At 45.4% G+C, this 23,103-nt stretch overlaps 1 protein-coding gene across 3 annotated transcripts in view; it reads right to left on the bottom strand.

The window, feature by feature from the left end:
* Nucleotides 1-20,071, bottom strand: part of SLC36A4 (solute carrier family 36 member 4) — a 97,536-nt gene extending 77,465 nt beyond the window's left edge. For 2 of the 3 annotated variants that reach the window (XM_060273883.1, XM_060273884.1), the window contains exons 1-5: nt 19,996-20,071; nt 7,069-7,186; nt 5,819-5,909; nt 4,546-4,634; nt 4,065-4,160 (exon numbers count right to left, since the gene is read on the bottom strand). In XM_060273883.1, the coding sequence (XP_060129866.1) occupies nt 4,065-4,160; nt 4,546-4,634; nt 5,819-5,909; nt 7,069-7,186; nt 19,996-20,023 (422 nt within the window). In that variant the 5' untranslated portion in view covers nt 20,024-20,071. Of the gene's footprint in view, nt 1-4,064; nt 4,161-4,545; nt 4,635-5,818; nt 5,910-7,068; nt 7,187-19,995 lie in introns of those variants that run through there. The other variant, XM_060273885.1, reaches the window with a different exon arrangement.
* Nucleotides 20,072-23,103: the final 3,032 nt, after the last annotated feature.

Raw genomic sequence — 23,103 nt, 5'->3', positions numbered from 1 at the left:
AAAGATTTGGAGGTCACATCCAATGCACTGAGGAGTTGTATGCAATCAAATGAAGCTTTTCCTGCAAAACAGCAATTTGCTACCTTCCTTCTGGAGCGCCTACACTGACTAGGCAACGTACATAAAATCAAAATACAGTGGTGCCTCGCTAGACGAATTTAATTCGTTCCACAGGTCTTTTCTTATAACGAAAAATTCGTCTATCGAATCCCATAGGAATGCATTGAATTTTTATTTATTTATTTATTTATTTGCCCATAGGAACGCATTAATTGAATTTCAATGCATTCCTATGGGAAACCGCGATTTGCTAGACGAATTTTTCATAGAATGCATTCGTCTAGCGAGGCAACCTCTACTAGAAAAATTCTTTCGTTAAGCAGAAATTTCGTCAAGCAGGGCATTCGTTAAGCGAGGCACCACTGTATAGTGGTGGGAAAATCTTCCCTTTTTTTCTTTCTCTTTTTAAGGAAGGGAAATGGAAACAGACCAGTTAGTCAGTGCAAGGACAGAGATATGTTTCTCTTAAAACAGGCATTAAATCCAGGTTGACGTCGAGCTTTCCTAAACCTGTTAGTACTCCCTGAACCACAAGGATCAAAGTGTTCAGTGAAGTCTCCAGGCAGATTTCACACCCGCGCAAGAGAGACCGTTGATGGGTTGGTGTTGTGCACATTTGATTAACAGGGCAAATCAGGGCAAATACAGGGCAAATTACAGGGCAAATACAGGGCAAATTTACAGGGCAAATTTACAGGGCAAATCAGACAGGGACGACTCAGCAGAAGGCCTGGGAGCAAACAGGGGTGCAGCAGTGCTAAAGCAAAGCTATGCAGACCTCAGTGGATGAATTAGAGATCACTGGGAGTCTTCAAAAGGGAGAGTGGGGAGAATACAAGCATGGTGGGAGCAACACTTGGGTGATGTTTCCAATCTCTGATTCAGAATTTGGGAAATCTTTACCCATTTTTAGCATGTGAAATTTCAAGCATGAGTGTGATAGACAGGATGTTCAGCTTGGACCAGAAACACACGTACACTGTTCCAAATTCCTTGGAGAGGGTGGAGGAATGGATATATTATGAATTCATTCTGGGTCCATGCCAGAAGTATATAAAAGATGTGCTGATCAGTTCATCAGTTCATCAGTTCATCGAGCTAATGAGTAGTCGTGCAGAACCGGTTAAGCAAACCCACATGATAGATGCTAATACAATTTACTTTGAAACTTTTTTTTTTAAAGGTACTGGCGATATGAATCTTGGATTCTGTAACTTGTCCTGAGTCATCACAACAGGCTCGCTTCAGCCCATGTTGATATAAAGCAGCCCTCCCCGGTTGTCAGGGCTGTACTGAGGAGGAATGGTGGGAGCCACCCCCTCCCCCTAATCCAGTTGCAACCCTTCAAGGACCCCACTTCAGTACGGAGCAGTCAGATTCAGAATACATCCACTCTCTGCTCGCCCCTGCTTTCCATTCCCAGAGCCATACGATTCAGTAATTGGGGCATGCTAGATACTGGATAGCTCAGTCGGTAGAGCATGAGACTCTTGATCTCGGGGGTTGTGGGTTCAAGCCCCACCTTGGGCAAAAAGATTCCTGCATTTCAGGGGGGCTGGACTAGATGACCCATGTGGTCCCTTCCAACTGTACCGTTCTATGATTCTAGGTCACAGCGCCACAGTGCCTGCAATAACAATATCACTTTTGCCGGCGTTTGCATCAGTAGGCTGTGAATGCCAACTCCATTACCTAAAATGCATCTGCATTTGATTAAAGGTAAAGTGACTAAGGGACCCAGGTGGCGCTGTGGTTAAACCACTGAGCCTAGGGCTTGCTGATCAGTGACGGGGTGAGCTCCCGTTGCTTGGTCCCAGCTCCTGCCAACCTAGCAGTTCGAAAGCACGTCAAAATGCAAGTAGATAAATAGGAACCGCTACAGCGGAAAGGTAAACGGTGTTTCCATGTGCTGCTCTGGTTTGCCAGAAGCGGCTTTGTCATGCTGGCCACATGACCTGGAAGCTATACGCCGGCTCCCTCGGCCAATAATGCGAGATGAGCGCGCAACCCCAGAGTCGGTCACGACTGGACCTAATGGTCAGGGGTCCCTTTACCTTTACCTTTACCTAAAGTGACTAGGTTATCGTGATCCGTGGAGATCTTGAAGGATGCCTTTTTTGGGGACAAAAGAGCCTGGGGATTTTGCCTACATTAAACTTACGCCTCCCCCCAATACCCTGTTTCCCCTTTTTTAATACATAGTCATAAAGTAAGCCATGGCAGGGTTTTTAAGGATTTGAGAAATATAAGACATACCCCGAAAATAAGCCATACTTCCACGCCGCGGAAACCAACCCCCACAGGCACCTCCACTCACAGAGTCACTCCATGCGGCCGGCACTGCAGGAGCGCGATCAGCTGTGAAGCGGCGCTCCAAGAGCGTCCCTACTGCTTCCGTGCTTGCCGCCACCGCTGGGCTCACTGCTTCTTCCTTGCCTGGCCCAGCCAAGGAGCTTGGAGCGCCCTGCAGCAGCGGGCGGAGCGCCTGAGCCAGCGGCCTCCGCCTGGCCTGGTCAAAGACGCCTGCCGCCCCGCCACCCGGAACCAGTGGCTGCTGCAGCACCGAGCACTCAAGAGAGCCCAGCGGCGCCCTGAGCCATAAATACCATACCGGCAATAAAAAAATAAGACACCCCACCGAAACTAAGCCACCCTGTGTTTTTTTGAGGAAAAAAAGTTATAAGACGATGTCTTAAAAAAGGGGAAACACGGTACCTATTTTTTTTTTATGAAACCAGCAACACACCACCTATATGAGCTGCAAAATTCCCTTCCAACACGTAAGGGCACCTTCATTACATAACTTTAGCAAACTACGAAACACGTCTTTATCCTGGCCTTCGAAGCCTGTGATTCATAATTTTTCATACCCACCCTAGCCTTCTGATTGTAAAAGGTTTTATCTGAGACACTTTATGCCGCTCGAGTCAGGAAGAGAGCAGAGAGAATTGCTGTAGACCCTTCGCATCCTGGTCATCACCTGTTTGATTTACTCCCATCCGGACGTCGGTACAGGACTCTATATACAAAAACATCTAAGCACAGGAATAGCATTTTTCCTTGTGCCATCAAATTGTTGAATCTGTAGTTGTGGGCGGAAGGGAGGCCAGTTGGTGGTATGGGGTCTTTTCGCTGTGCTGTTGTATTGTGAGGGGAACAGTGTTTGTATGAGGTACGTTTTTTCTTTACATTGCAATGTAGTCGAAGCAAAATTCCAAGTATGGTTGATACTTGGCCAATAAATTATTCTATTCTATTCTATTCTATTCTATTCTGATCGGAACATTATATTTTTGCACCCCCTCCTTATGGTGAAGGGTAGGCAAGAAACCGAATAATAGCAATAATTTAATACCGTAGCAACGGTGTAGATTCTGTGTACTGTTATTTATCTACAGTGGTGCCTCGCTTAACGAATGCCCTGCTTAACGAAATTTCCGCTTAACGAAAGGTTTTTTCTAGCGGAGGTTGCCTCACTAGACGAATTCGTTTTATGAAAAATTCATCTAGCGAATCGCGGTTTCCCATAGGAATGCATTGAAATTCAATTAATGCGTTCCTATGGGCAAAAGAAAATTCAAAAAAAAATTCAATGCATTCCTATGGGATTCGCTAGACGAATTTTTCATTATAAGAAAAGACCCGTGGAACGAATTAAATTCGTCTAGCGAGGCACCACTGTACTGCGTTCTCATCCTATGGGATAGCTCAGTTGGTAGAGCATGAGACTCTTAATCCCAGGGTCATGGGTTCGAGTTCCGTGTCAGACAAGAAGATTCCTGCATTGCAGGGGGTTGGACAAGATGACCCTCAGGGGTCCCTTCCAACTTCCCTTCCAATTCTATGATTCTATCCTACTTTTCAGGAAATGACTGCCTCCCAAAGCAACTCATATTGGTATTGAAGGGCTCTACAATCAGACTTAAGAACTGAAAAGGAAAATGCAAGGAGAGTGGAGGGTGATAGAGGAGGGAGATCAGTTTCAAATTCTTGTAGAAGCTTACCTTCCCCAAGAAGCTCGTTTCTGCAATACGTTAAAGGGACCCACTTCCATTGCATAGCTAACTGTGTCGCTATACCCTAAGGTAGTTTTTTTCAATCTAGCATGAACGAGAAAAGAAAATACTGATTATTTCCCAACTACTGTACGGTTATTGAACAAGATGCAACTTTGCAGAAATGAGTTTCGCCTTGCTTTTAAAAAAAAAAAAGCACTCAGCCAGCAAACAAAGTCCAAATTGACTAACATGCATTTCAAATTAAGCAGGTTAATTGAAATGGGGCCATCGAGAACGGATAATGCCAAGAAATGCAGATAAAGCCAGCCCCAGCCATATGGCCACTGCAGCACACTCTGAAGTTATATATAAGCCTCCTTCCAAGAAACCGAGAAGTAAACTAAGGAAGGTATCTTGCAAAGTGGAGGGGAGGCAGGTTTTGACTTCCCTTAAGCCGTCGACAAGCTGAATCAGTTCCAGCGCTTACCTTTGGGATAGGTAATGGCTGCATCGCACCAAAATGTGCATGCAGTGGATGGATACAATCCCAATGAACAAAAGACTGAATGGCCCAAGCTGTGTGGAAGAGGGAAACACAGGCACAGTAAGAAGAACTGCTTCCCAGGACACACACCCTCCAGCCACACCCCTTCTAGCCACGCCCTCTCCTAGGACACACCTCTTCCAGCCACGCCCTCTCCCCAGGACACACACCCCTTCCAGCCACACCTTCTCCCCAGACCACCACCCCTTACTGGCCCTGTTTGAGTGCTTTTCATCTGGCTGAAATGTGTCTAATAATGCTTCTTGCTTTTCTGAATGGAGGATAGAGAGGGTGTGTGTGTGTGTGTGTGTGTGTGTGTGTGTGTGAGAGAGAGAGAGAGAGAGAGAGAGAGAGAGAGAGAGAGACTAGACCAGGCACCCCCAAACTGCAGCCCTCCAGATGTTTTGGCCTACAACTCCCATGATCCCTAGTTAACAGGACCAGTGGTCAGGGAGCATGGGAATTGTAGTCCAAAACAATCTGGAGGGCCCGAAGATTGGGGATGCCTGGACTAGACTGTTATACTAAGGTAAAACCCGCATTCATTGCTCTGCCCGTTTTTACTCAGGCCGACCACCGTCATGTGGCCTCTGAAAGCTTGCACAGAAAGGAATGCGGCCCTCAGACTTGAGAACGATTCCCCACCACTGTCCGAAAGAGTTTAATGGGAGGGCGCCTTTGCTTGCAAGCCCATAACCCTGTATGCCAACAGCAAACTCAATTCCTCCGGGTGCCGATCCGGACGTTGCCAAAACGGCACCATCCACACATGGCCAGCAGGCTTGGGAGTGACCCAAAGGTTTGCAGAAGAAGAACAAGAAGTATTTCAGGCGGAAACCCAAGGGGACACACACACACAAAAAAAACAGACAACGGCCACCAAACGCAGCCCAGTGGTGACTGAGCATACTCTGTAGCCGTGGAATGCTCCCTGGCTATTGGGAGGGGAACAGAATACGCTGGAAAAGTGCCTCGAACCCGGATCAGTGTGACTCCACACTGCAGCGCTTTGGGTTGCGTGACTCCTAATCCGAGTAGACCCAAGCGAACCGTGCGTGTTAATTTCAATGGGTGTGTTCCAAGTAGGACTAACACTAGGTGCAACCCTTTTTTTTGCAGGACCCATTTGGGGACTGCTAACGCACAGCTGTCAACAGCAAAATCTAAACAGGACGTTCCCCCCCTCACCGGAACTCGGAACTGATGAGCCACTTACCAGAAGGCCTGCGTTTTTCATTGCAAGCGGGAGGCCTAGAAGTCCAGTTCCAATGTTTCCTTTGAGGAGATGAGTGAGTGTCTGTACAAACCTAAAAATTAGAGAGAGGGGGAGAAACCAACACCTGTAAACTAGGACAATGTAAAACAACTAGAACACATGTGCCCCAGAGGATAGGTCTTCCCTGCAGCTACAGGGAAGATGGGGGGCACAAAGGAATTTTATTTTATTTCATGATTTCAACAATTAAATTTAAGAGTAATGTAATTGAAAGCCGGTGTGGTATAGTGTCAGACTAGGCACTGGGAGAGCAGGGTTCAAATCCCCCCAACTCAACCATAAAGCTCACTGGGGGACCTTGGGCCAGTCACACACCCTCAGCCCAACCTACCTCATAGGGTTGTTGTGAGGATTAAATGAGGAGGGAGAGAACTACGTATCCCAACCCTGAGCTCCTTTGAGAAGAAGGTGGAATATATAAATGCAATAAATATGTTGTATTTTATATACGTACTAGCTGGCCCGGCCACGCATTGCTGTAGCTCATCCCTGTGACTGCCCCCACCCTGTTCCGACCCATGACCTATTCTGCCCCCTCCTCCCCCCCCCACCCCCTGGCTCATCCCTGTGATTGGCTCCACCCTGTCCCGACTCATGACCTATCCCGGCCCCTTGGCCCAGTCTGCAAAGCTGAGCCGAGATGGTGTGGAGAGGGAAGGTTTCCTAGCTGCAGTACCAGTGTAGCCGTCACTAGAGGGCGCTGTTTTGCAACCTCTCCTGTGCTCCCAGCATCCCCGGCTGTCTGAGTTCGGGAACAGTGGGTTTTACCTGCTTTACCTGCCATAGGTGTGACATCTATCTACGCAACCTGTATATGGTCACTCGCATATTCGCTTGGGACATTGTGTCCAAATTTGAACGCAATCAGTCAAGCGGTTTCGGAGAAAAGTGGAGACTAACCCACATGCCCAGTTTACATTTATAGATAGATAGATAGATAGATACAGTGGTACCTCTACTTACAAATAACTCTACTTACGAATGTTTCTACTTACGAATGGAGCTCCGTCCGCCATCTTGGATGCGGTTTAGATAGGGTTGCTTCGACTTACAATTTTGTTCTCCCAATGCATTCCTATGGGATTCGACTTACATTTTTTTCGACTTACAAATGTGCGTTCAGAACGCATTAAATTCGTAAGTAGAGGTACCACTGTACGTGTTTTCTTAAGTAGAAATATGGTACTTACGAAATGCTCTCCGGGTTATCAAGTTGATACTTCTTCTCTGGCGGCAGCAATTCATTTTCATTCTCGTCTTCGCTGTCCGAATTCTGCTCTGCTATTAAAGGCTTCATTACTTCCAGATCTATTAAAACATGAGGGGGAGAAGGAAGGACCCAATATGTTTTGAGATCGTCAAGTTGTTCATCCTGCCAGAAATGTTCTTCAGGCAGCGCAGGAAGCCGCGATGGCCACCAACGTGGGTGGCTTTGAAAAAGGATTATATGCAAGTTTGTGGATTATAAGACTGCCAATGGCTATTAGCCACAATGGTTTCAAGGTAGATGACATTCCCAGCCCTGCCTAGAGATGCCAAGGATCGAACTGGGGAACTTCTGCATGCAAAGCAGATGCTCTACCACTGAGTTGCAACCATTCTCATTATGCTAGGCACTTTCTCACAAAACAGGGGGAGACTTTCTCAGCCATGGCCCCTCATCATGCCATCCCACCCACCAGCTGACCTGGAACCAACTATGGCATCATTTGGAACCAGGCAAAGCTTTCTGTTTACACTGGCTTATCATCATACAGCTGGCTGCACTTTTTCGTACGATCCATACCTCTGAATTTTATAGGATATTTTCAACTGGTGCTTTTCGCTATTTGACTTGCTACCATTTCTTTTTATTGCTTCTGTTATAACCCAAAGTCGACATTTTTTTTCTGATGGGAAGCTTAAATAAAATGAGCAGTGCAGACTCTTGGGTTCCAAATGTTCTTAAACTACAACTCTCATCAGCCCTGACCACTGGTCCTGCTAGGGATTATGGGACTTGTAGTCCAAAAACTCCTGGGGACTCAAGGTTTAAAAACAGGTTTCGTACCTCATCTGCTCTTTGGATAAACTAGGCCATCACCCTCTTTATTACAGGGAAGCCAATGTGGTTCTTTCCAGATTTTGCTGGACTACAAGTCCCATCAACCCTGTCCATTCAGCATGACAGTTGGGAGCTTATGCATAGCTGCCAAGTACCCCGTTTTCCCCGGGGAAACCCCGTTTTTACTTACCTTTTCCCGGTGATCCCCCGTATCACTTCGTCTCCCGTTTTTCTCCGTTATTTTCTCCTGCCGGCGGCCATTTTTTTTCTTTCCGATTTGCCCTTCTATGGGCAGCAAAAATGGCCGCCGCCGGCTTCGAAAGTCGCTTGTACGCATGTCCAGAAGTGCATAGACGGGACTTCCGGTGGCGGCGGCCATATTTGGTGCCCATAGATGGTCTGAGCGACACTGGAAGTTGCGTCGACGCACTTCCTGACATGTGTACAAGCGACTTTCGAAGCTGGCGGCGGCCATTTTTGGTGCCCATAGAAGGGCAAAGCGACACCGGAAGTTACGTCGACGCAACTTCCGGTGTCACACAGCTGCCGGTCCCGGATTCTGCAGTCCGGGACTTGGAAGGTAAGAGCTTATGGGAGATACATACCAGGGTTTCCCAAACTTGGGTCTCCAGCTGTTTTTGGACTACACCTCCCATTATCCCTGACCACTGGGTCCTGCTAGCTAGAGATGATGGGAATTGTAGTCCAACAACAGCTGGAGTGTTTGGGAAACACTGGTGTAAACCAACATCTGGAGAACACCATGTTGCCTAACCTTGCCATATTAAATTTCACTGTGCAGGTTACATTAGCTAGCTATTTCCAATTTCTATCCCGTTCCAAGTGCTCAGGATTGGAAGATTGAAATAATATAGCATACATAAGTTGTGATCACCCCATACCCTCTTCATGAAAAACACATTAGTTGAAGGTCCTATTTCAGTGCCATCTTATCTATGCCTTAATTACAGACGAATTCCGATTCAAATATAGCTTTAAGTATTTCCTCATCAGTGCGTCACAATGGCACATTCTGCTTCAGCATAACAACAGTAAGAATCAAACGCTTTAGAGTCTTACAGTTCAGTGCTTTTCCTCCCACGGCTACCAGATCTTGATTTTAAGGATTCTGGCGCCCTCAGGTGAGAAGGTGGAGCCAGGGAACAACCTGGGGGCCCATGGGGGTAGAGCTTGGGCCAATTTTAACACCTTTTCATGCCCCAATCCACTGGTTAGCAACTCTACTGGAAAACTAGGCCCCATGTCACATAATGCAAGAAAGGTATCCTCAGCCGCTGGATAGCAGCAAGAGGCAATAAGCTGCTGAGTTATAAAGCCTAATAATAATAATAATAATAATAATAATAATAATAATAATAATAATTTTATTTATACCCCGCCCTTCCCAGTCAAGACCAGGCTCAGGGCAGCTAACAACAAGAATATCAAAGCAAGCCTTAAAGAAACAATTCAATTAAAATGCAGATTAAATACAATGTTAAAATTCAATTTCAAAATTAGGGATCTACAAGTGCAACTTCATTTAAATATCTGTAGGATAAAGCCTTAAAGGGACCCAGGTGGCGCTGTGGGTTAAACCACAGAGTCTAGGGCAGGCATCCCCAAACTGCGGCCCTCCAGATGTTTTGGCCTACAACTCCCATGATCCCTAAGCTAACAGGACCAGTGGTCAGGGAAGATGGGAACTGTAGTCCAAAACATCTGGAGGGCCGAAGTTTGGGGATGCCTGGTCTAGAGCTTGCTGATCAGAAGGTCGGCGATTCGAATCCCTGCAACGGGGTGAGCTCCCATTGCTCGGTCCCAGCTCCTGCCAACCTAGCAGTTCAAAAGCATGTCAAAGTGCAAGTAGATAAATAGGTACCGCTACGGCGGGAAGGTAAACGGTGTTTCCGTGCACTGCTCTTGTTCGCCAGAAGCAGCTTTGTCATGCTGGCCACATGACCTGGAAGCTGTCTGCGGACAAACGCCGGCTCCCTCGGCCTATAGAGCGAGATGAGCGCCGCAACCCCAGAGTCGGACACGACTGGACCTGATGGTCAGGGGGCCCTTTACCTTTAGGATAAAGCCTTAGGGGAGGGTTACACCGGGGTCAGACTGAGTCAGTCCAAAGGCCAAGCGGAACAGCTCCGTCTTGCAGGCCCTACGAAAAGATGACACTCCTGCTAGGCCCTAGTTTCCTGAGAGAGAGCGTTCCACCAGGTCGGGGCTAGTACTGAGAAAGCCCTGGTCCTGGTCTAAATATCTTGGGGGCCTAAGTATCTTTAGGACTGCCTCTTCCAATACCAGCCGACTCAAATCTTAAAACTGGCTAGAGGCTGTGATCCTGGGGTCCCCACTTGGGTTTATAAGCAAGGGGCCTCTTCTCCACAGTGGGGAGAATGACCCCCACCCCCTGAAATGAGGTCCTCTAGGTGATTGTTATTTATCCAGACATTTCAAGAGTTTGGCAACAGAGGGGCTTGATCACTAAAAGCAGCATCACTCCTTCCTAGGAGGTTTTTAAGCAGAGGTTAGATGGCCATCTCTCATGTATGCTTTAGCTGAGATTCCTGCATTGCAGGCTGTTGGACTGGATAGGACGCTTGGGAAGTAAACAACTATCTGACTTTTAGAAGACATCTGAAGGCAGCCCTGTTTAGGAAAGTTTTTAAAGTTTGATGTTTTGCCGTGTTTTTAATATTCTGTTGGGAGCTGCCTAGAGTGGCTGGGGAAACCCAGCTAGATGGGCGGGATATAAATTAATATTATTATTATTCCAATTCTACAATTCCAAGTGAGCTTGCATTATAATGCTCCAGCTTTGTTTCACATATGCTTTATTCACTGGTGTATTTCATTGCTTATTGGTGGTTGTGCATTTCCCTGGCCACCTCTGGAGGAAGGGCCTAAACAACATTCACCGCAGGGATGGTTTCCGCGATCAGCTGTAGCCCTGGCATATCAGCTCAAGCACTCAGCACTCTGATAGGATGGTTTTGCTGGATTACATGGCATTTCTCCCAGTCGATCAGAAGTCTTGGCTACACACAAATCTGCCGTCTCTACAGCCACTTGCCTTGCATTTATTTGGACAGCCTCAGCTGTGGACCCACGAGAAATCTGCAGCCAGACCCAACTAATCCACCTGACTTCTCTCTCTCTTTCTCCAGAGAAGCCACGGACAAATCTGCCATTGTTTAGTCCTGTAGCAGCTGGGCTGTCACGAAAACAATGCATCTGAGCCACCAGTCAGGGTCCATTAAGCTAAACAACACATTGGTCTTTTCAGGCACCCATAAAAGGGCTGCTGGAGTTCTAAAACTTCCGTAGGTGAACTTAGCCACCTTCTGCCTTGGAAAACAGCACCCGAAGCACTGCTTCTGCTTGAAATGTTGCTTATCAATGGCCGCAGAGACATAGAATCACAGAGTTGGAAGGGGTTCTCGAGGGTCATCTAGTACAACCCCCTGCAAATGCCGGAATCTCAGCTAATGCATCCACGACAGATAGCCACCCAACCTCTGCTTAAACCCACAAGAAAAATCCAAAGACCCGCAGGCATAACACAAATCTGGTTCATCAGGTTTTCAACTCGTTTACTCTTGCAGCATAATGCTAGACTAGAAAGCCACACAAGGAAGTTTAGAAACAGGGACTACTCTAGAGTAGAGGGGCCATCTCCTATTTGGATCAAGGATGCAACTCAGAGGGTGGTTCTATGCGTTCATGAGTAGACAAGCCATCACTATGGCCACATCCACACTGAATATTTAAACCACGCTTCTACAATTTTATCAGTAATGGTTGTTAAGGCTGCTGTAGCTGTGGCTTTCTGGGGTCAGCAGCACTGCTAAACTACAGTTCCCAGGATCCTCTGGGGGAAGCATATATGTGGATGTCATCTGTCCTGAATTATTTATTTTGCTAATGCCGCAGAAATAGGCTTCTGATCACTTTGGTTAGAAGATGCGACCTTTCTCCTGTAGAACCGTAACTTAAAACTTCCATTCCCGTTCTTCCAAAGCCACCTGCGAAATTAGGGGACCTTATTCTCAGGTCACCTTTACTTCCAATTCTCCCTCAGCCAAAGTTGACTCTCATTTCCTTCACCTGATGGGCAAAAAGTTCTTCCCCAGCTGACAAAGATCCATTTCCCTAGCAAATGGCTAGTCATCCTTCCGGATTTCCTTTCCACAAGAGTGCAAAAAGGAGTCCCACAATAGTGAATTTTTCTTCATGTGAAATCAATATAAATGGTATCTCTATAATGCGATCCCAAATTATGGTTGCCCAATGTAAGTGACTCACTTTATCCATTAAGATGGGTAAATCTACAGCAATGATGCCAAACCTGGTACATTTCAGAGGAAATGTTTCAGGCACTGAATTTGATTTCAGGGGGTGGGAGCAAGAGAACATGTAAAAGTAATCCATTTAGGTCCTTGATGGAAATGCAGACGTAAAGAGGAGGGGAAAGTGTGTTCAGGAACAAAGGCAACATTTCTGCATCATTTAGCCTCCCCTCTCTTTTGGTCTTCAACTACAGTAATGGACTGAATCCATGTATGCAAATGAGGTGCCGCAGAGCATTGTGGGGCAGCACTTTCTGTGCTGTGCTCGCTGTGACTTGAAGGAGTGTGGGCTGAAGTTAGCCCAGGTCCACACTTTTTTCAACGGAGGCAGCTTCACTGCCGCTGCTGCCGTTTTGCTTCAGCGTCCCTGCCTGTCCTCTCCAGCTGTCCTGCTTCTAGGGGGCAGCTGCCCCCCTACCCCATGCTGGGTACGCCCATGATTGAATCAGTGTACAGTGGAACCTTGTGTTATGTACCGCCCTCCTTACAAATGCTTCGGGTTACGAGCTCCGCTAACCCGGAAGTAGGTGCCCCTTGTTGCAAACTTTGCCCCAGGTTTCAGAACAGTTTCGGGTTACAAACGGACCTCTGGAACGAATTAAGCTCGTAACCGGAGGTACCACTGTAGCTTCAAACTACATTTTTGCCTAGCAAGAGTTTCCGAAAGTCTCCACTCACCTTTCTTTATGTTGGTCACCATCAGCTCCATGCTGTTTCTTTTCCTAATCTATAGCTTTGGTTCTTTTACATATGCATTTCACTTCATTAAAGGTTTACACCAGCATCAGGACCCAACCAATCCTATTTGGCTATGAGATGAAGTCAAATCAGAATGAAGGCAATAAGTGCCACTATCACTCTGAATAGGCTTCTTGATGAGGCCATATAACATGAGGTTTTGCTGTTTGGTGAGCATAACTAAGCCAAGTCAGGGCAAGGGCAATACTCCTGCTTTCATTCTGAATTTTGGGGGCGGGGGGGGCTCTTTCACAAGCAGTGCTTCCCATTCTGGTTTAGCCCTATTGTTATCCTCTTTGGTACAAAACCAAATGGGGTAGGAAAAACACAGGAAGACAGGGAAGAAATCTAAAATGCTGCTGCTGACCACTTATATTAGCATTTGGTGTGGAAGACTGGGGTAGAATGAACAGGAAAGAGAAAAAAGGAATTAGAGGGGGGCACAAAATAGAAATACTTTATTGTCACTGCACCACTTGTTTACAGTGAGATTCAACGAGCCCCCCCCCCCAATCTCTAAGTCCTTGTCACTCTGTGTGCTGTCGTACGACCACCAACCCCGAACGTCAGCTGCAATGTTGCTGTCTTCAATTCAGCAGCCTCTCGGCCCATGGGTAGGAACTATTCTTTAACCTGTTGGTGCGGCTTATCATGTTTCTATATCTCCTGCCCGAGGGCAGGAGATTAAAAAGGTGCTGGCCAGGGTGTGAGTCATCCGTGAAAATGTTCCTCGCTCTTCTGAGGCAACGATCTCTCTCGTGATAACATCTAGCGGACTCAATATACGATATCCTGTGCTGTCTTCACCACCCTCGTAGGGACTCTCTGTCCATGGCTGTCAAACCAGCATACCACACCGTAATGCAGTATGAGAGAACACTCTATTGTGGACCGATAGAATGAAATCATCAGTTGGTGTCCAACCTTGTTCTTTTACAAAACCCTATGAAATCTCTGTTGGGCCTTCCTAACCACCTGGGCTGTATTGACCTTCCAAGTTAGGTCTGCACTAAGATGGACTCCCAGATATTTAAAGGAAGAGACTCTCTCCACACAGCCCCCCCCCAATATACAATGGGGCTAGCTCCCCTCTCTTCCTCCGAAAGTCCAACACCATCTCCTTTGTCTTGCCAATGTTTAGGTGTAGATTGTTCTCAGAGCACCATGTGGATACCTTTTGAACCTCCCCCCTGTACGCAGATTCGTCTCCACCTGTAATTAAACCCATTATGGTGGTGTCATCAGCAAACTTAATAATTGCAGTAGATGGGTCAGATGAAATGCAATCATACCGGTATGTATACAACGAATACAGGAATGGACTTAGCACACATCCCTGTGTGGAGTGCCAGTGCTGAGCTTCAGGGAGGTAAATGTAACAGGTCCATTCCTCACTCTTTGTATCCGATCTCTCAGAAAGTCTTTAATCCAATCAAATAAGAGACGCTAGATGAAACCTCCAGTTGGCAAGCAATAGCTGAGTCAGTAGAGCATGTGGTTCTTAATCTCAGGGGTTGTATGTTCAAGTCCCACCTTGGACAAAAAGATTCCTGCATTCCAGGGGGCTGGAATTGATGACCCTCGTGGTCCCTTCCAACTCTACAGTTCTATGATACGAAGTTGAAACATTTGCCTAACCATGCAAATTATCACAGGGTCAATGGAGACAAGGACATGCAAGCCCCATCCCATCCCTTGTGCCCCCCTCCATCCCTGCCAGGGGTCTTCCACCTGTTTATGCAATGAGCATTGTTTGCAAGAACATTGGGGTGGAGTTTACATGCACACCCTTGTCCCCAACCTTACTTGGAGACTCTGCATGTCCAGGCAAATGCCTGAACATGCTTATCCTTGCAGTCCGAGGATCCAGACCCACACCAAGATTAGACTTTATGTATCGTTTACCCAAGTGCCCCAACTGGCTCAACAAGTGAGGCAGGGCCAGAAGCAGGCTCCTTTGCTGAATCAGGCATTTGCTCAAAAACCAATACCAGAATGGTGCTTTCCAAGATTTGCAAACAGTTCTAAAAGTACATGCCCAGAAGAAACTGGACGGTGCTCTTGCAAACAGATTCTGAATGAAGCACCTACCAGTGCAGAGAACAAAAAGCCATTTATTTGACAAAATAAGCATCAATAAGAGCCAGCTATTAATGAATAGTACAGTGTTATATGTTAGCTAATTTATAAAATGATGCATAAAATTATTGTATTTTCCTTTGCAGACCAGACTGAGCTCAAGTCAGCCTATCAGCAGTACCTGAGTATCCCATTTCCTTTTATTTCAAACCATGTGTGCAAAGGTAGCATTTCACTGCAGGGCTTATGAGCACCAGTCATCTGATTGGCGCTTTGAGCAAGCCCAATTTGGACAGCGATCAGCTGTATTATATCGGTACCAGCTGCTATTAAGTGTATAATCGATTATTTTATTCTTCTGTTAGAAGCCGCCCAGAGTGGCTGGGGAAACCCAGCCAGATGGGCGGGGTATAAATAATAAATTATTATTATCAATCAGCTGCTTGGCACCCACAGCAAGCCTCATTTGTCAGTGAACAATTGAGAGCAATCGAGAGTACACTTTTAAGGCTTCTATATCCATCCTTTACAGAAGTGTTTTTACCTGCCCTGCACATATGATGCCAGCTGTGGGACAGGTTTGAGGAAAAACAGCCTCCCAGCACGAGGCATAATTTGGCCCGTGAGCAAGGGGTTCCCTACAACTGATTAAAATGATTAAGTCCATCATACAATTTGTCTAGCAAGTAATTCTTAGTGCAAAGGTGGAAAGCAATCTGTGCAAGAAAAATAATTATCAAACAAGCACAGTAAGACTAGACACCATGCCAAGTATACCAGTAATAAAATATGCAGTCCTGGAAAAGATTATTAATTGTAATGTACTAGCTCTGTGCGGAAAAACCCACATATTAGTAACAATGCACTTTTTATGGCCTAAGCCCAACCCACTGAATGACTTAAGCCAGGCTTCCTTTGCTATCTCAGTGATACACAATTAAGTATTTGTCTCTCAATTTTGTAATCACATGCACGTTGCAGTATCTGCAAATCGATTTAAATCACTAGTCAGTAAGACATGATGTAAATCAGGCATCCCCAAACTCCAGATGTTTTGGCCTACAACTCCCATGATCCCTAGCTAGCAGAACCAATGGTCAGGGAAGATGGGAATTGTAGTCCAAAACATCTGGAGGGCCGAAGTTTGGGGATGCCTGATGTAAATCGTTTTTTTACAAAAAGACTCATTCTTGCTGGTATAATCTTAATATTTACAAACAGATGAAGATTTCATTTTTGGAATAATAAATTTTCAGAGTACTGTAGTTTTTTATGCTTTGATGGTGTTTCCTGCTTGGCAGGGGGTTGGACTGGATGGCCCTTGTGGTCTCTTCCAACTCTATGATTCTATGATTTTACAGTTATATCAAAAATTACTGATTTGGTTATACTATTAAAAATACAAAGACAGGTAATTATGAAATTATTGTTTATATTTGAACAACTTTTCTGCTGTACTTTATTAGAAGGAAAACAACAACCATTTCCTTAACAATTTAAACAATTTATTTATCTAAAACAATAGCATTATAGCATATGTATCCATGTTTGTTAACTGATGTGGTTAAACGATCTTTTTTAAAAAAAACAACTCAGACTGAGTTTTAGCACACATGAAAAACTTAAAACAAATCCTTATTTCCTGATGAACAGCCTTTGGACTATAATGTAACTTAAATAGAAAACTATCTTTAGAATTATTTTTCCTCCAAAAGCATTTTATTTTAAAAATCCGATTTAAATAAAAAAAAAATCCATTTTTTTTTATTTTTTTGAAAAAATCATTGATATTTATCCACCCAGATTTTTAACTTGGCCAGTCAGAAGATGGATAAATGCTATGTCTGAAAGAGCAATTCATCATACATGAATTGGGAATGGGACTATGATTATAACAGCAACCCATGTTGCTCAGGTCTACAGAGCACCAGATTAAATTATATTAGGGAAGGCCAAGGAACAAGGTTTGTAGTTAAACTCAGTCAGTGGCTAAGACAAATATGTAAAGCCTTTCAGAAATGTGGAAGATTCATATAAAGCTTCTGGATGAACAAGTCAACCAGACCAGTTTCAGAAATGGAGAGAAGCAGTACTATTTTTCTAGAAAAAAGTGCTGGAACTCACCATGAACTTCTCCCTTGTTCTCTTAGAAAGGCAATGGCACCCACCTAAGACAGGGTATCCCAAACTAAGGCCCGGGGGCCGGATGCGGCGCAATCACCTTTTCAATCCGGCCCACGGACGGTCCGGGAATCAGCATGTTTTTACATGAGTAGAATTGTCCTTTTATTTAAAATGCATCTCTGGGTTGTTTGTGGGGCCTGCCTGGTGTTTTTATATGAGTAGAATGTGTCCTTTTATTTAAAATGCATCTCTGGGTTATTTGTGGGGCATAGGAATTCGTTCATTTTTTTCCCTTCAAAATATAGTCCGGCCCCCCACAAGGTCTGAGGGACAGTGGTGAAACAGTGCTGAAAAAGTTTGGTGACCCCTGACCTAAGAGGTGCCAGAGTTGAGCTCCAATGAGCTCCATCTGGCGGGGGGGGGGGGGACCCTGGATAGAAGAATGTTCAGTTGTCGAACTAAGTAACCCAACTGTTCATTTGGAAGACTGATCATGTACCAGTTATGCTTAGCCCGTTCAGCTTGGTCATGTGACCTGGCAACCCAAGACAAGTTAAGCCAGCAAAAAGGGTGGCATAAAACAGACCCTATTTAAAATTTTCATTTTCTCTCTGCCAGGATTAGGTTAGCTCTAAGCCAGCAGTAGGTCCGCTGCTGAACCAAGTTTGAATCTGATGTACGGTAATTTTAAGCCAGTTTGCTTCATGCCACCTTTTTCTGTGTATAGGATTGCTCCCTCAGATTGTGTTTTTAATTATTAATGCTACTTTAATTAAGATCTGTGAAAAGGCTTACAATGTCAAGGTGGAAAAGAAGGATGCAAATATTTTGAATTCAGAATTCAATCCGACACTCTCTTAGTTGGAAGCCAGTTGGAACATACTGTATATAGAATTTCTTGCACGCAAAACAAGCATAGGAGAAGCTTGCTGTTAATAAATCAAGAGCAGTTGGGCTTATCTTTGGGGGAGAAACTGCTTTAAGGGGTTTTACAATCAAGCAGTGGATAAATTTCATGAAATAAATAAATAGTTTATTGTCTCGGCTCAGTGGCTCAGTGCAGGTTGTTTGATGCAGCCACAGTAAAAGCCAAGGGTAGATTTCCATTACCCAACTCCCTCTTGCACAATGCTGAGTGATCAGGTCCAAGGCGGAATAGTCTTAATTGCATCTCAGTACTATTTCCAAAATAAACCTTGTGGCTGTTACATCTATTGTATCGATCACAGGGCAGCAGTTTTAGCTATGGTGTTCACACACACACACACACACACACACACACACACACACCTACCTTAACACATTGGAAAGACAGAATTCCATTGAAATTTGGGTTGATTAAGGCAAGTTGCTCAGATGGCAAAGCCACACCATGTGAAACAGGGGCAGGATGTGTGTTAGAGCTGGTGCAGCATAACACACACAGACATGGCAAGATCCATCAACACTCGCTGTCTCCTTCCTCGCACCACATTTAAGATGATTCCGAGAGTTACAGCATGCAGAATCAGAGTTGGAAGTGCCCTCAAAAGGTTATGCAGTCCAAGCGCTGACAATGCAAAAGTAGTATACACGCAAAGCAGAACCGTCGCATCCAAATAAAAACATGCACATCCCTTTCAGGTGGCCTCGCTTCTCTGCTTCAAATCACCACTCATGTACAACTTTGTCTGAATCCACCGACCCACTGGATTGCCATATGCCCCAAATTAAAATACAAAGAGACCACTTGCACCCCCACCACCATCCACTCATTGTGAAAAGGGAAATAAATAAATATTCGCCACAAATATTAAAAACTCAGCTACACAATTCTTGAAGAGTGGGCCATTTGGAAACCTGCATGCATTTTAAGTGGGGTCAGTATAACAATTACAGTAACTAGTTAAATGCGTTGGTTCCTTTAAGACAGGATTACTGCAATGCGCTGTTTGTGGGGCTTCTCTAAGAAGCTGCAGTTAGTGCAGAATGCTGCAGCACAATTGCCAACAGGAGTGATGCCTTGTCAGCCTACATGCGCCTACTCAACCGCTTCAATCGGTGGAACCAGCCAACATCACACCTGTTACTGCATTTGCAATAACTCCAATCACTTAGCGCAGCAGTGCCTGCACTTTGGAACTCCCTGCCTATTGAAATCAAACAGGCACCTTCACCGCTCTGTTTTTTTGGCGCTCGCTAGAAACATTCTTGTTCAGGCAAAGCTACCCAGGTGTTTGGAAATTTGAGGTCCCTCATTTCAACTTTTTGCACGTTTAAAAGGAGCTGCCTTTACAGTTTTGTCTTTTGTAAACCGCCCTTGAGGGTTTTGCAAACCGCCTTGAGGGTTTTGTTTTGTTTTTCACAATCAAGAGGAGTATAAATCTTATTAAATGAAATAAATACAATAAAAATACGGTTCCCCATCCCCTCTTTTTAAAAAAACACACTGCAACCCCCCTGCAAGAGTTAAAAGCAAAGGCGGATTTTGCTAACTCCAGCTCAACTGCACACTCCCGAGGCTGCAGCGCCAGCCCAGGCTAAGCTGGGGAAGGGGCTCGGTTCAAACCTGCATCCCCCACACCCCTCCAAACAGGATGGTCTCTCCCGAGTCCTCTGATACATCAAACGCGAAAGGGGCAAACCATAACGGGCGGAGAGGGGTGATATTAAAAAAATGGAGATAAAAACACTCCCCCCCCCTCTCCGTACTCCCAACACTTCTCCCCATTAACGATCAGAGTTACTTCCCCAACCACCCATTCAATCCCCTCCGCCACCCGGCAAACAAAGGTACGTACCTAATTCTTCCCTTGCCGCCGTCTCCATCTCTGCCCGCTCTATGGTTCGCTCCACGACTCCTTCCGCCAATGTGGAGACCCAGCGCCGCAAGCTGCGGCTGCGCATGCGTTTACAAGCCGGTTCAGGTTTCCCCTCCTCCCCACCCTCCCGCTGGGAACGGCTTACCATAGAGGCGCATGGGGGCTAGAGAGGGCACAGGAGAGACAGTCATCTCTCTGTGTAGCTTGCATGGTGCGGAGGGAGGAAAATTCCAAAGCCAGCGAGGCTCTTTGAAGTAAACCCTAGAACAGGCATCCCCAAACTGCGGCCCTCCAGATGTTTTGGCCTACAACTCCCATGATCCCTAGCTAACAGGACCAGTGGTCAGAGATGATGGGAATTGTAGTCCAAAACATCTGGAGGGCCGAAGTTTGGGGATGCCTGCCCTAGAAGGTCCTTTTCTTTTTATTGGCTGTTGTGGCCCAAGACAGCTGTTTTCTCTCTCACATCCAACTCCAAATCTCAGGGATACTATGTGCCACAGTGATTCCCTAGTGTCTGCAGGGAGGTGCAGCTGCCCCCCAAATCAATAAAAATCAATAAAAATACAGAGCAAACCGAGGTTCTTCCCCCCCCCCAAATCCCGCCCCCCAAGGAAGTGGAGAACCAAAAGAAATGAGAAATGAGGGCACAGATTTGCAAAAATTATGTAACTGCTAATTTATATGTCTTGATGCAAATGTAGAAACAATGAATGAAAGAGCTGCTGTCAGTCAGATGCTTGGCTGCTGACTCACAGCCTTTCTCCCAAGCCAGGAAAGTAGAAACTATTTGAACTGGCTTTGTTCCACATTCTAAAGATAACCTATGACCCTAAGGCCTTTATCTTTTAAGTCATTGGAATGAATGTACTATTGCTGCTGCTGCTTATTTTATGTACTTTCCATTGTTGCTGTAACTTTCTTGTTTTCTCCTGTTTCCTCATCAAAATGGAAATTTACACTCTACTTGTTTTCTTTTTTGATTTGTAGACAGGTGTTTTAATGCTGAAAGGGAGCAGTTAAATGAACGGGAATTGGTTTTGGAGTCAGGATTTGGAGTGGGAAATTATTTGGTGAGAAATTAATTGGAAGCAACTGACATGGGTGATCATGGGATGGGTTGCAAACTAATTTGAAGAGTTTATTTGGAGGTGAAAATAATTGGCTTCTGTGAAAATTAAATTCTAGTCATTGTTTCTAAATGGACATTTATACTGTTAGGATTGGAAGGTGAGTCTGGATGTCATCTTTGGGGTCTTAGTCAAGCGTGCGGTTTTATATCTGTAAGATGGAATTCTGTAGGAACACAGGCTACTAAAGTGGTCAAAATCAGTGTCTTTGGTAAGTTGAAGGCTCTAGCCCAGTCTGTTAAGTATCTCTTTGCATGACCAAAGAGTAGTGGCTGGTTGCCATGGAAACTAACTGGAGATTTTTTTCCAGAAGGGGGTAATATCACTGGTGAGTGCAAGAGAACAAGAGGCTTGGACCAGTGTCTGCTGAAGCTGGGAAGTCACATAGACCTGACTTGGAATCATAGGGTTGGAACAGATCACGAGAGTCATTTTCTAGTCCAACCCTCTGTAATGCATGAATCTTTTACCCAGCAAGAGGCTCAAACCCACGACCCTGAGATTAAGAGTCTCATGCTCCACCAACCAAGCTATCCCAGAGTACTTGCTCCTGTTCTCACAGTAACTAACCAGATGCCCCTGGGAAGCCTGAAAGAACTGGTGCCTATGTTTGATTCTCTTCCCCCTTCCTTTCCCTCTCCATCCATTTCCCCTTTTGCGTCATGTCTTATTATTGTAAGGTTGTGGGCAGGAACTGTCTGGTTTTAAGCAAGCCTCTTTGCAAGTCTTTTCAGCTGGAGTAAAACAAAATGCTTGAAATAAATAAGTTGTCTCCCTCTTTTTATTTGTAGAAGTTGCCTCCTCCGTCCCCCTTCTGGAGCTCCAGCTTTTTGTGAAATGGGTCTGTTGACTCCATGCCCCATCTTCTAGAAGTTTCTGGTATTTTAGAGGGTTCACGGTCTCTGCATTCAAAGTAACCGTATGCAAGAGTTTCTTCACCCACCATCATTCCTGAAAAACAACATTACCCAGTAATTAGAATGCTACAGCAAAGGCTATTAAAACCTGACACACTAACGAATCCGTTCACCCCACAGCTTTAATTCTCCCTGGTCTGTGGTCCTTGCTCACAAATGCCAGTTACATAAAGCGGTGTGTTGGCAACCCACATAAGCAGAATAAAAAAGATACACTGACATCTATTGTCTTGCTGGTGGAATATTAATTGGCTTCCGATGCATGCAATGAACCACCTCTTCTGCTTCCGCCTCCTTTTTTCAAAAACAACAACAACAAACTCTTATTTTCATAAAAGCCTCTCGCGTTAATGATGGGGATAATCCATATATTGTCATGAGTTTTGCCTTGTATTTTGCAGAATCGTAAATAGTAATTAGGGTATGTCTAACACTTGAAACTAGACTCAACTCTGGACTATTAAAAAGAACTGCGTGGGAAAAGATGAATCACGCTTCTTTATTTTTTGTATTATAGAGCAGGGATGAGGACCCTCATGGCGGGGCTGAATGTGGGCCTTCCTATCTAGGAACTCTTTCCTCTCACCAGCCCTACTTCATGCCCTCCTTGAATGTCTTTGCCCGACTGGCATAGGTGCTTGAACTCAATGCCTCTTGCTTGCTAGTAGAAAGCTACTTCAACAAAGGTGAAGCTTCCCTCCGTTGCTCCGCCGACTTTTGCCTTTGGCTCCGCCCACCTCAGGTCTGTGGCCCTAGGAAGTTGACTCAGAGGGGAACGTGGCCCCTGGGCTGGAAGAAGGTTGTCACCATCCCTGTTACATAGAAGCAGAACATGCTTGCGTCACTAGAGTCATGAAGTCTCGGTAGAACTCTATACATAAAAGAGACAGATCACATACCACTTTTAACAACTAGTGCTTCCTTGAAAGATTCCTGGGAATCATAGGCGTACCAAGGGGGTCAGGCGGGGCAGCTCCCCCCCCCCCCGAAGCAAAAAATTAACATACTTTACAGACCATAACCAGCACTTTTCCCCTCCA

This window comes from Zootoca vivipara, chromosome 4 (assembly GCF_963506605.1).
Source record: "Zootoca vivipara chromosome 4, rZooViv1.1, whole genome shotgun sequence".
NCBI classification, from domain to species: domain Eukaryota; kingdom Metazoa; phylum Chordata; class Lepidosauria; order Squamata; family Lacertidae; genus Zootoca; species Zootoca vivipara.
Note: the sequence above shows the minus strand (reverse complement) of the source record. Positions and strands in the feature narration are given on the sequence as shown.